At 43.5% G+C, this 13,461-nt stretch overlaps 1 protein-coding gene across 1 annotated transcript; it reads left to right on the top strand.

The window, feature by feature from the left end:
• The first annotated feature begins 462 nt into the window (after window positions 1-462).
• amotl2b (angiomotin like 2b) lies at window positions 463-8,974 on the top strand. The gene is made up of 10 exons (XM_054769149.1): window positions 463-635; window positions 1,494-2,301; window positions 2,641-2,809; window positions 4,950-5,184; window positions 5,663-5,958; window positions 6,036-6,211; window positions 6,304-6,405; window positions 6,840-7,027; window positions 7,228-7,359; window positions 7,696-8,974. Exons 2-10 carry the CDS (start codon window positions 1,580-1,582, stop codon window positions 7,779-7,781), a joined length of 2,106 nt encoding a protein of 701 aa, XP_054625124.1. The 5' UTR covers window positions 463-635; window positions 1,494-1,579; the 3' UTR covers window positions 7,782-8,974.
• Window positions 8,975-13,461: the final 4,487 nt, after the last annotated feature.

Below are 13,461 nucleotides of genomic sequence, written 5' to 3' on the forward strand. Positions count from 1 at the left end.
CTCTGTATACAGTAGATGTAATAATGAATAGGCCACACTTTGAACCAAATGCTTTTAATGCCATTTTTGAGTGCATTATTTACTCTGGCTTGGATTGCTTTGAGGCATTTGCATGAACATTAACGTTCCACACATTCCAGTGCATCTATTGAAATATTTCAATAAATCTAAAGCCTCTGAATGGGGGACCAGAATGAGGGGAAGGCGCTTTGTGCCATTTTAAATCGCTTTCCCGTGAATGTGAATGCATGCTATTCAACACAACGCTTTGTAAACAAATGTCCCATCGTTTCATTTGCAAGTGCTTCTTGCTTAATGATAAAGCTCACGTTGCTGCCTCCGTTCCTCCCCCCACAGGCTGCTTTTTACGCGTTTGATCCCCGAGGGAGCTCCAGTTTAACATTCCTGACATTCCCAGCTCAGTCCCTCCTCCTCTTGGCTTATTATCACCGCCTGCTCCCGGCACAAGCATTTCATAGCATCGCGACCGGGGGGGACGAACATGACACACGTTTGATTTTTTTTAAAACAGAATAAGAAGAAAAAAGACACGCTAGGAAACTCGTGGTTTTACCCCCAAGTTGGATTTCGAAATACGCAACAACTTTTTGTCGCTACGATGAGAGCCTAAATTGGTAAGAATGACTTTTTTTTGTCTTTATCCTCTCTTTACAAACCTTAAACACGATGAAAGTAGCGACATACTCAGTAGAAACAGAAACGATTTGAAAGCGAGATTTTAACATAGTATGGACTAAAGTTTTCCCCGATGTGGTTTTGAGCGCTTTTGCTCCCCCGTGAGATTGGAATTTTGGCCGCATGCTTTTTTTAAGGTTGCCTGCTGTGGAAAAAATGGCCACATAGCCATGCCTGTCGCTGTTGAGAAAATAGAAACATGGATGCTCTGTTTTTTTTTTTTTAAATCTTAACACTGGAAATCTTTTTAGAAGAAGCTCTGTTCAACTAACAATCAAGTATACAAGCTTCTGAGGGCATAGATTGTATTCCTTTTCAAACTGAGCTCATTTCGCAGGGGAATTTCGGATGGGGCCTCCGCTGCTAATACAAGCCAAAGAACCTGGACCACTTGGCATTGTAAATTTCATAAGAACGAACTTCACAACTTCTGAATTTTTCTTTTTATAATGCTGACATACGCACAAAGAATGGTCAAATGTTTTTTCATAGTCTCAAACCACTTTCATTTGAAAGTCCACCCAATTCTGGTCCACTTATTGCTGATAGAAGGCAAAGTGAACCTGGACCGCTTTGTGTTTGCATTGGCTAAGCAAACAGCTCCACTTGATGTGGATGATCAATGTGGTGTCAATCTGGTTAGCTTCTTTTGGAGTGTTCACATACTCACAAATTTCATTTGAATGACTCAAAAGGGCCGAGTGTGAGGTTACACTTAAGTTTGAATACTATGTGACTCTGTCATGATGTGTAGTTCAGCAGTCACACTCATACCACCACATTCTTCCTCTCTGTAGGTTCACAGCTGCTTCAGACAAGAGACAAGAAGAAAAAAGATCTCAAGAGGTCTTGAGAAGGTCACCAATCCCCAAAACCAATCAGTATGACGTCTACTGAGGAGCCGTCTGGCACGGTCTTGCACCGACTCATCCAGGAGCAACTTCGTTATGGAAACCCCACAGACACCCGCACCTTACTAGCCATCCAGCAGCAGGCCCTGCGTGGCGGCAGCGGGAGCAACAGTGGGCCGAGCAGCGGGGGCGACATGGGCAGGAGCCCCAGGTCGTCGCTAGAGAGTCTCACCCAGGAGGAGCCTTCTTTCCCCCAGCTTTCGGCGAGGCAGGAGCCCCAGGGCCAGGAGCACCAGGGTGACTACCACCACTCGGAAAGTGGCTACCAACTGTTCCAGCTCCATGGTGAGGAGCTCCCCACCTATGAGCAGGCCAAAGCGCACTCTCAGTATCTGGCCTCCCACTGGGCACCCCCAAGCCCTAACAGGCAGATCCATGAGGGGATACTCTTGCATGAGGGGGCCTTCCACGAGGAGGTGGACGAGATGGAGCGGAAGTGTGCCCATGCACGCTCACTCAGTGAGCATCGCTTGCAAATATCATTGGAGAGGAGCAATGCGGTCGTCAAGGCGGAGGCCATCAAGAGCACCTCTCACAGCTACCCTGAGCTAGCATACTACACCCAGCAGTGCCCGCAGAGCGCACGGCAAAGCCAGGAGAAACGCAACCCACCACCCGAGTACCCGGCCCCCATCCAGGGACAAGGATTTATCCCCCACCAGGCTCAGGAGCCAGCACAGGCCCAGCAGCACAGGTACAAATTGATCTTTAAAAAAACCCGACATGACATCAGAGTTTGTGGTGTGGCTCCTTGTGGAGTTTCACATGCATAAACACATACTTGAGTCATACTTTCCTTCTTTGTAAAGCAGCACAAGTCCAAAGGTATTTGTAATACTTGGCATGCTGCAGCAGAAACGCCTCACATGCTTGCATTGGCCTGGATGTCTGTAGAAATAGTATAGTTACATTCTTTACTGGAGCCAGCTAATGTGATGACCAAGGACCTAGACTAGAGCATGTACTCTAATGTCTTAAAAGTCCCCAAACACTTTCATAAGGTCTCAATCACTTAACAATGTTTCACCGTCAGGTATATCCAGTCTGGACCGCCAACTGACGTCTCCTGCTACAACACATTCCCTAGCCTGCCCCCTGCTGGCTTGGAGGAGCCCAATCAAGTAGAACTGCTGCTGATGGAGAATGAGAGGCTGAGGCAGGAGCTCGAAGTTCACCGGGAGAAGACCGGTCGCATTCAGAAGGTGAGCCAAGAGAGTCGGTGATGGGTAGAAATTTGGGATTTAAAGGTCAAATGAGCTGAGTGTCACAGTTATTTACTCACTGAACATCCAGGAAACCACCCTGGACACTTGTCTGTGAAAGACGCCAACGGCCAGTTTGCAGGCGCTTGGCCTCATCTGCACTGGAGCAATGCAGCTGCTACCTTGCATGCTTTGGAGGCCCAAACAGAGGTCACACCACTGTGTTTGGCCACACTCTTCTCATTGTGTGACCTGGGAGTGCTCTCTCTTTAATTCCACAGAGGCCATAGATTTTCAGGCAGCAGAGGAACTGGTTGTGACCCACGTGCAGCTGACAGGGAGCGGGGGGGGGGGGGGGCGGGGGGGCTTGTGGAAGGTGGCAGGCCACTGTGTAAAAAAGTGAAAGGGCCCTTTTGTGTTCAGGCAGTTGCCCTTTGTGCACATTCTCGCTTTTGACCATGATTTTATGCCTACTCCTCTTTTTTTTCTTTTTTTTTTTTAGTCCACTGGGTGGCAGGAGCTAGGGGGCAGAGGATGGCATGTTTGAGAACTAAGATATTGATACTGGCATGGCTGCTGGAGAGCTTCTCAAGCGCATTTAAGGCACCCTTGAGCAAGGCACTGAACTCCCACTTGGTTACTTGCCTCTCCTGGGTGAAGAAATACTTCTTGTTGGTTGTTAAAGGATGTTTCACCTTTTTTTTTCCAAAAGTCTTTTCCATTTCTGAATTGGTGAACATGAACAGAAGAAGCTTTTTGGAATAAAGGTGAAATCCTCAACTTAAAAGGGAGTATATTCCTTTTTCTATTCACAGGCAACTTCATTTGAAAGTAAAGCCAGTTTTGGTCCACTTCAGGTCTGTCGTCACAGCGTCAACCTGGACCACTCTGTGCTCATATTCCCAACAGCTCCATAGACTTGATGTGAACTGAACTGGGACCACTTCTGGTTCGCTTCAGTCTGATTCGTTCTTGTGGACTACTGACGTACGCACAAAGAATGCTCAAATATTTTATGGGAGATTGATGCATAGATAGCAAGACAGTTTTAAAGTGCACTAAAAAGCGACTATTCCTTTTTGTGTCCACATAGCAACTACATTTGAAAGTAAATCTAGTTTTGGTCCACTTCACGTACGGCAGGACCACCGTTTAAGCGACCCTGGCCCACTTTGTGTTCATATTGCCAACAGCTCCATACACTGAATGTGAACCAAACTCTTGTAATTGGGAAGGTGAAATGTCAACCAAGAAGTTGTCCAGTTATCTATGGACAAGGGACCCTGTTCAGAAACCAGAGCCAAACCTCGACTAAAGCCCCAAGCAGTACAGTTTATTGCAGTTGTGTAGTGTTGAAAGTCGTGAATGGTAGCAAAGCAACTGATTTGTACTGTATCATTTTGGCACTTGACATTTAGGTTGGGCTACCTAAACACAAGACAGTCTATTGATAACTGTCAACTGAAAGGGATGGGAAGAACACAAAACGTCTTGTGCTAAAGACACGAAAGAACACATGGATAAACTCCATTTTTGTTCTTGGTTCCACTCTGTACGAGTTAAACTAAACTGTACCGCCTCTGCCTGGTGGAAATGTGTCTCTTTTAAAACACTGTGGAAGGAACTTTCAGTACCTCGGCCAGTCTGTAAAATATCCTCACACAGTTATGTCACATGGCTTTCGCCTTGTCTCAGCCTAAAAGAATGATAATTACCAGGATTGGAAAGATTTCTTCGTCTCAGGCCGCAGCCCTGAGTAAACATGCCTGTGTGACTGCCGTAATGGTGGCTCTGTTTTTTTTTTTTGCCTGTTTCCACAACCCAGGCACAGGCACGCACACCTTCCCCTCGCCTGGCAGCCTTCCCTCAACCACTGTGTACTGCTCTGTGTGTACGTTAAATTTCTCTCGCACTCGTGCACCTGAAAGTGCGGCTATCAGCCCTCAGGAATGTCGATATAAATCAGTCTCACAGGGAGTGGTGCGGGTTTGAATTCCTTCTCAGAAATGTAGCATGCAAACACACACAGTATACACACAACTGTATACTGTATGTTATGTGTACTGTAACAACAAGATCAACATTTCACTTCCTCCCTAAGTAGGTTAGCCAAAAAATCTTCCTTTTCTCTCTATTTTAGTTGGAGCAGGAAATCCAGCGTATTTCTGAGGCCTACGAGAAACTGATGCAGGGCAGCAGCAAGAGAGAGAATCTGGAGCAGACCCTAAGGAGGAGGCTGGTGGCTGAGATCCGCCGGCTGCAAGATTTCAACAGAGACCTCAAGGAAAACTTGGAAAATGCTCGAACGCACGCGGCTAAAGAAGTGCAGGTGGCCGACCACAACCAGCACATCATGGCTAAACTCCTGGAGCAAAGTAAGTTAGCTGTATTATAATCAATGATTGGTTTAGGGTAGCAAGGGGCTCCATTTGCAGCTAAGCATGCAGGAATTTCCCTTGCATAACCTCTGCATGCTTGCTAAGAAGGCTTTAGAATAGGGAATTCAATCCACCCTGCCCTCTGTAAAGGGAGAAGGGAAATGAAGTGGCTTTAAATTGCTGCAGTGTGGCTAGAAATGAGCTTCCCCCTCCACCCACCTGTTGTTGGTGTGATTTATGTTGTCTGTGAGAGGAACTGGGCTTAAGTAGAGCGGCCGTGTTTGTGTGGCCTTGATGAGGAATGCTCAGGGCTATGTGGGTCACAGGGATAGGGCCGCTTTCCCCCCCTTTCCTTCTTCCTCCTATCAGCATTCCATGAGTGCTTTGCTAAATGAATGCTGGCCACCATGAACGAAGGGATTCTTTTTCAATTCTTTGAGAAAAGATCAGTAAGATAGCCACCTGTGTCTTACAGATGAGGAGCAGAATGTCGAGCGGGAACGCATTGAGCGGGAAGTGGAGCGCCTGAAGACCACAGCGGAGGAGCAGAGCCTTCGTGCGAAAAGGCTGGAGGAGGCCCTGGAGGCGGCCCGAGGACACGGCCGTCAGCTGGAGGAGGAGTTGAGGAGGAAGAGGGCCTACGTGGAGAAGGTAGAGAGGCTCCAGAGCGCCTTGGCTCAGCTGCAGTCCACCTGCGAGAAGCGCGAGAGTCTGGAGATGAAGCTGAGGACGCGGCTGGAGCAGGAGCTCAGGAGTTTGAGGGCACAACAGGTATGTTAAGATCAGAACAATGTGGTCACATTTCTCAACATTCAGAGACCCTCACCATCTTTTTGTCATTCATTTAGCGACAGTCTCAACCTCCTGGAGTTACCATGGGCTCGCTACAAGAGCGCCTCCGTGAGCGCGAGGAACGTATCCTGGCGCTGGAGGCTGACATGGTGCGCTGGGAGCAGAAGTACCTGGAGGAGAGCACCATGAGGCAGTTTGCCATGGAGGTGGCCGCTACAGCTGCCGCCCAGAGGTAACACCCTCGCTACCGACTGCAGCTTCAAATATCAAACAACTAACATTTGAATTTGTACAAAACTTGATGTTTCGTTTGGACTTTTGCAGAGACACAACCATCATCAACCACTCACCCTGCCACTCCTCTAACAATAGTTTCAACGAGGACCTGCCAGTTGCAGACTTCCGGAATCAGGAAATGGAGAACAGGTACCAATTTTATACCACAAGCCGTCTGTTTCGACTTTTGTGCCATGCCTGGGCCTGTTCATGCACCCACACAACATCAACATCATATAATTAATTGAGATTGCTCCTCCGGCCAGTTATTCATGATAATCGCTACTTAGCATAATAGAAATAAATAGAGAGACTCCGAATAATCCACAAGTCAATGTCCTGGGTGTACATGAGCATAGGCACACACCCTACGTACTCTATGTGCCATATAGCTAATGCAATACCTCCTCCCACCAATTATTAATGATAACCACCACTTTTCACAATAGAAATAAACGGAACAAAAATTAGCCCCAAAATCAGGAAAGTTGCAGCAATGCAAGTGATGGTAGACAACAAAATGTTGTTGACCAGTGCGAGTGTGACTTAAGTTTATGCATTCTTTTTTCCATGTTCTCCATAAGGATCCGTGCCCTGTACGCCCAAATCTTGGAAAAGGACGCAGTGATCAAGATCCTCACTCAGCGGCTACACCAGCGAAAGGATGAGCAGAGTCCCCGCACTAACTTGTTGAGTGCAGCGGGGGCGCCTCTACGACTGGCCTCCTCCACACCCTCCATCTTCACCGCCAAGAGCGGCACCAAGAGTCGAGGTGAGGAGGGTGGTGGAAAGGAAAACCGTTCACAGCGCACTCACGGAATACAAAACTATTTATGTAGAACAGCTTGAGACTTTTTACCTCCACCAAGTACCAATTGTGTGACTTTTTGGCAGATTTGTTAGTTAGTTGTTGGCATGGACCCGGAAGTCGCCATATGGTAGTACTCATATCTCCATGATGTTGCCTCGTAGGTAAGAGCCTCTCCGATGATCAGACGTTGCCGAGCCACCAGTTTCCTGCTCAGTCTGAACCTGGAACGCTGGAGCATCAGACGGAGGGAATCCAAGGCAAAGAGGCCTCCGGCGTAACTAAGCTCAACAACGGTGAGTCATCTCAAAGATATGCACGTTTTGTTTACGAGGGCTGATCATTCACTCCTCGGCTATTTTAACTGCGGTAATAATTGTTTTTACGGGCGTTGAGCGTTGAGCGAATATGCTCGCAATCAGTAAGGAGTGTCGGACCTGGACTTCATGGCCGCCCTCATTGATTAACCCATGCTGTAGCTTATGAGATACTATTGTTGCAGGTCACAGGGGTTAAGAAATTATGAGGATTTGTCCACTGAGCACATTTTTCCACATTTTGTGGAAAACCTATGTTAACCTTTAGTCAGCTTCTATCAATTCCTAATCCTCTTTCTACTGTACTTTTTCCAGACAAGCTAACACCAAAGAAGTTGCTATTGAACCCCTTCAGAGGTCTGGAAGAGTTGGAATCTGAAGCAGTGGAGATCTTTATTTAACAAAAAAAAACAAACAAACTGAATGGCCGAAAAGGAATTCCCAAAATGTGTGAAAGGTATTGGATGTGAGAGGCCAGAATGTAGTGGGAGGAAGCTGGCACATGGGGGGGAGAAAGGACAGTTTTGCCTTTTTTAGAGAAAGAGCTGTGCTCTGACTCGCTTACTAAGCTGGAGTGCTGCAGGCAGTCTGCCCAGCTTGGAGAAAAACAAGTGGACTCTTCCCAGGTACTTGGGACAGTATTTTGGATGTGACTGGCGCGTAACGTATTTATAAGACATACTGTATAAATCGATATAATTGCTGCTTCCCCTTTCTTTATGACCATCCTACTTCCCAGTGAATTACAAAACTGCATATTTATCATATAGTGGTTTTCACATAAGCCCAAATATTAACTTAAGCCTTGTGGAGATCCTGTTAATATTCAGCCCCCCTACCCTCCAACAAAATGTGGATGTTAACCTGAGTAACCTCATTTCAGCACGTTTGGAATACGTCCCATTGCTCACTAATTTATAACACATGAAAACACTGTTGAATGGCGTGCTCTCAATGCCCCCGCAGCTGGCTCTGCAAAAGCCAAGAGGCACGCGAGTGGATGACATTTATTGTACAAATGACTGGTTTCTTTTTGCCAAACTGACACAGACCTAATGTTGTTTATACATTTGTAGGGGGAGAGGTGTTGCATTATGATTGATTTCATCATCTTCTGTTGTTCTGTACCTGATTTGTGTGTGTTTGCATGTGTGGTCAAGAGTATCTTCTCCGCCAATGGCATTTCTGCTGGTTCGGAAACCATTGCGGAGTTTAAAATGACACCATTTGTTTTTTTTTGTTGACTGTGAGCTTTGAACTAACAAACAGGTTAATTATTATTATTGTTGTTGTTATTAAATCTATTTTTTATTCAGAGATATGTATTACTATTGTAGATAATATAGTGCTTTGAGCAGGATGCCAAAGAGTTTATTGTACGTTTTGATCTAAGTTATGTGCCGACAATCACGGTGAAGTCAGGCTGTACACAACCAGCCGACTTCCGCCAGTCATTTCTGTGAACTTTAAAAGAGTATGAAGGTTTTTACAGCTGAATTTCACTCGACATTTCATTAAGCAATAAAACATTCAAATTTATACGAGTTGGTCTCCTTTTTTTGCACTCCTGTTGTTAAACCCCCCCCCAGTCCCAACAAAACAAAACAAACAAAAAATGTATATGTATTTTTTATATATTAACATTTTTATCTTCTTACAGTTTTATTCACTGTTTTTATTTATTTGAAGCTGTGGCCTGTTCTCCTGCAAGTTTATTGCTCATTCCATTCATTGACATTATTATTATTTTTATTTTTTTTACTTATTTTGTACAGTACCCTTACCTTTTTGGATATGTGCCTACACATAATATACTGTAAAAATAGGTAATATTAAATACTTTTAGGAAAATGATAAAATTTTAAATAAATGATAATACAAAAACTATATGTCAACCATAAATATTTAAACTATGTAGTATAAAATGTTTAACTTGATTTTATTAATGAATTTAATTTGTTGAACTTGTTTTCTGAGGTGGCCTTGACTTTTTCGAGAGGTGCCTACAAAAAATGACATCCCTGAAAAAGTGCAAAAAAAAGTTATTACTAATTAAATTATTATTACTATGATTTACCGAAACATTTTAAAACGGAACAATAATTACAAATAATAGGATCCAACTCACCCACTGTTAACCTAATGAGTAATAGTGGTTGCATATTATGTATGAATCTAAATGATCAGTATTATTATACAATGTATAGATCAATTTATGGCTTTATAGATAAATATATAATACAATAAAAGTCAAGTACAAATCTTAGTATTAGAGCTGTCAATTGATTAAAATATGTAATCATGATTAATCACATTTTGTCCAGTTAACTCATAGTTAATCACACTTAATCACAGATAGAAATAAGTTTGATCTATAATAGGTTGGGATGTAAATCTCTTTGTGGTAAACGATTCAATACACAATTACGATAACTACTCCAAATTTTATGTAAAGGGATATCAATTTTGGAAATGTGAGCCAATATTTTATTCAAAAAACAATATTTATTTTGAAATCCTCCAGTTTTTGCATGTTCAATGCGAGAACCTTTTGTACCACTTTGTTTGACGGTCCTTGAACGCACCTTCTAACTTTGTCCCACGCTGTACACATAGACTACTATACTGTATTTTTCCCCTTTTTCTTTCGCCACATATTTGGTCCCAAATGCTGATACTATGTGGAAATGCATAAAGGTAAGATTTGCTGACCTTATTGCGTGCTTATGTGCATATTTGTTCAGTACACAACCTCTCTGAAAAACAAGTCCAGATGGTGGATTGTACTGGTGGATGGTGAGTCTGTCATAATTGTTGTTCCTGTCATAATTTTACACAATACATAATAAATAAGATAAATTAGAGCACTACAATGTACGTATGTTGTACTGATGTGTTGATGACTAGCTAGTGCACTGCTAATGCTAGCTACTGCTTGCGCTGCTAGCTCTTCAGCCATGGTGACATTGACACAAGCCCCCAAATAGCTGTCCTCGGCCATGCCTGCCGTTAACTAGCAGCTCGTACCCAAGTATTAGCTTGCAGTTCAAAGCAAAACATCTAAAATAAACACTCGTTAGTTGGGACACTCGTATGCCAAGGTACCACTGTATAAATGACAATAAAAAAATACCTGCAGTGCTTCAGTACCTACAAGCTTCTCTCCGGCAAGTTGACGTACTCCAAGACGATTCCAATCTCAGCGACAGTAGACACAAATAACTTTGGCCATGTTGTGAGAGCCATCTACCAGGGCTTTGAAGCTAAATTTAATAATCAAAATACCCTTTTCTTTGTCTCCATTTCTGCTCAATATTTGTTCCCCCTTGTGGCTCCACAGTCACAGTCACCGCTGCTTCCTCTACTACGGTGTGGGCCGAGGGTCAAACAGAATGTACGCATGTAAATCGCACATCAAAAAAAAAACAGTGCCTTTAAAGGAAACCTCCGTTCACTTTGAAAGTCCTACTTAATATGATTAATATTAATATATAATAAAAAAATACTATACACTGTCAAAAAAAATGTATAAAAAGAAAATTTTAATTTTACATTTTGATACTGTCAGATTATTGTGGTTATAGTTTGCATCGTACTGATAGCTGTTTCTTGTGAACTATTTTCAGATCTATTTATTTTTCTTGCCTTAATTAACTACATGAGAAGGCAAAACAATACTGTAGTATTCTCTGGTAGAATCAATGAACATTGAGCATTATTATGTATATAAAGGCAAAGTTATCTTTTACACTGACTCTCTCAGAATTTTCCAGGTGTGCCTAATATTGTGGCCTATGAGGACATGGGAAAAACAACTATGAGTGCTCAAAAATAATCTCATCCTCATCGTCTTCTCTCATGTTGATCACTTCACATCCTCATTCCTGCAGCTTTGGCTCCACCGCAGAGAAGGTCATTCTTTTCATTAACGACAACCAGAGCTGCATTCTTTTCACTTCAACAGAGCGGCCTCTTCTCTCTTGTTTGCTCGCTGGCTGCCACCAAGTGCGTGCTTGTCGTGTGTGGCATTCCTGTTGCGACATGTAACCCTATATGTGACAAAGAAAGGGCAGGTCCCTCCCACATTAGCTGCTGAGGCTATTTGAAATTCCCCATGCGCTGCCACGCACCTTCACCGACATGTGCTGCATTCCTTCGCACTTTTATTGCCTCCGATATATAACCCACGCCCAAGAAGTATTTATGAACTATTTTTGAGATGTGGGCTTTGAGGTTGAGATGACAGAATGAGGAGGTCTCAAAACAAGACTCCTTTTCCCTCCTTTCCTTCCAACAGCCATGAAAGTCATCACCCACATGCTTTACAAATGCTTCTTCTACTTTCTTTTATTTGAAGTTGGTTTCATTCTGTCACCACAACAAAGGCTCTTTCAATGACTTCTTTAATCATAGAATACATGCTGTGAACACCTACAGGAAGTCCAAATGGGATTGGCACTTCTAGGGAGTATGTGTGTATGGGAATTCACTCATACGAAGATGTGAAAGGTCAAAGGTGGATGATGTCTGGCCTGACCGAGGAGCTCATGGCTCACCATCTCTGTTCTAGTTCATCTCAAAGGTGTTAAACCGGGTTCCTTCACACCAAACTCTTGTATGTTCCTGGCTTTGTGCACTGGGAAATGAAAAGGTTCTTCCCCAAACTGTTCCCATAAAGTTGGAAGCATACAATTGGCCAAAATGTCCCCGTAAGATAAAAATATATGATTCAAGGGAGCTATGTCATGTAGTCCAGATTCTGGTCAATAAAATAATTACTTAAAGAGATGTGGGTTGTTTGATCTAGTTTATGGGAAGGCCCTTTTCTGATCCCAGAAGAACCCCATCAAACAACTTTGGGATGAACTACAGCAGAGTTAGCCATGATGCCCGCTATCAGGTCCATTTGCATTGGGAACAGAAAAGGAGGTCCCCCGCAGTAGATAAAGCAACACGCAGCTTTATAAGTACCGTAATTATTTGGTCAACCAGGACCTGGACTAGACCCTGTAGTTCTCTCTGAATATTATCTTTGTGAGACATTTTGGACAATGTGTGTTTTAAAATTTGTGAAGAAGAGCCCTATCAAACAAATTCAGGATTAAAAACAAGAGAGATGATGGGCCATGTGGCTCTCTATCAGGTCCATTTGCAGTGGGAACAGAAAAGGATGTTCCCCAATCTGTTCCCACAAACTAGATAAAACAACACACATCTATGTAAGGAATTATTTCGTCAACCAGGACCTGAAGAAGACACCGTAGTTCCCGCTGAATCTTATTTGTTCATCTTTCCAAGACTTTTTGCCCAATTCTATGCTTTCAACTTTGTGGGAACAGTTTGGGAAATACCCTTTTCTGTTCCCAGTAAGGTCCATGAAAGGAGTTTGGTGTGGAAGAACCCTATCAAAACTTCCTATCGAAAAACTAAAACAGAGATTTTAAGGTGCGAGTCAGGGTGTCCGGTCCAACATCGGTGACAAAACTTCCCACGGACACACATCTTGTAGACACTAATAGCTGTATGTCTCAATAGATTTTACCATGTACTCTATTTGTATGAAGTATGTACAGAACGCTGATGGCAGTGTCTTTAATTAAATGAACGATGAGTATGTTCAACGTGTCTAGACTGAGACTGGGAGAATAGAAGCCGGATGCTTCACGATTTGGCGGTATGCAAAGGCTATCAATCTTATCTTATGAAGTGAGCACTCTTATCTCGCTTCGTTCCCGCCAACATTCCTCAGAGAACGTGAAAGGCAGCTGACATGTTTCAACTGCATCTCTCTTCTTTCCCAGCGCCGACGTGACGAAGGCCGATGGAACGTCAAAATGGGAGCCAGAGGTCAAATTCCGCTGTGGGCTGACATCCAATGTGCTTTTTTTATTTGCAACCTTGTCTTTCTCTGACTCGGTCACTTAGGGGTTTTATTCTTTAAAGAAATAGCCATGAAAAAAAAGACGATTGTTGCTGTGTAAGCTGTGGAAGATCATTTGATCTTCTCAAGGCATTATCTCCTTCTGTTTACGGTCTGGTGGCACTTTCTCCTTTAAGGACACATCGAGGATGAATCTGCCT

Source organism: Dunckerocampus dactyliophorus, chromosome 2 (assembly GCF_027744805.1).
Source record: "Dunckerocampus dactyliophorus isolate RoL2022-P2 chromosome 2, RoL_Ddac_1.1, whole genome shotgun sequence".
Lineage (NCBI taxonomy): Eukaryota > Metazoa > Chordata > Actinopteri > Syngnathiformes > Syngnathidae > Dunckerocampus > Dunckerocampus dactyliophorus.

Bases quoted from the DNA above. Each gene is read 5' to 3' on its own strand.
- amotl2b (XM_054769149.1), top strand. From the start codon at position 1,580: ATGACGTCTACTGAGGAGCCGTCTGGCACGGTCTTGCACCGACTCATC. The intron at 5,959-6,035 runs GTATGTTAAGAT...TCATTCATTTAG, and splicing joins GGAGTTTGAGGGCACAACAG to CGACAGTCTCAACCTCCTGG. The intron at 6,406-6,839 runs GTACCAATTTTA...GTTCTCCATAAG, and splicing joins AATCAGGAAATGGAGAACAG to GATCCGTGCCCTGTACGCCC.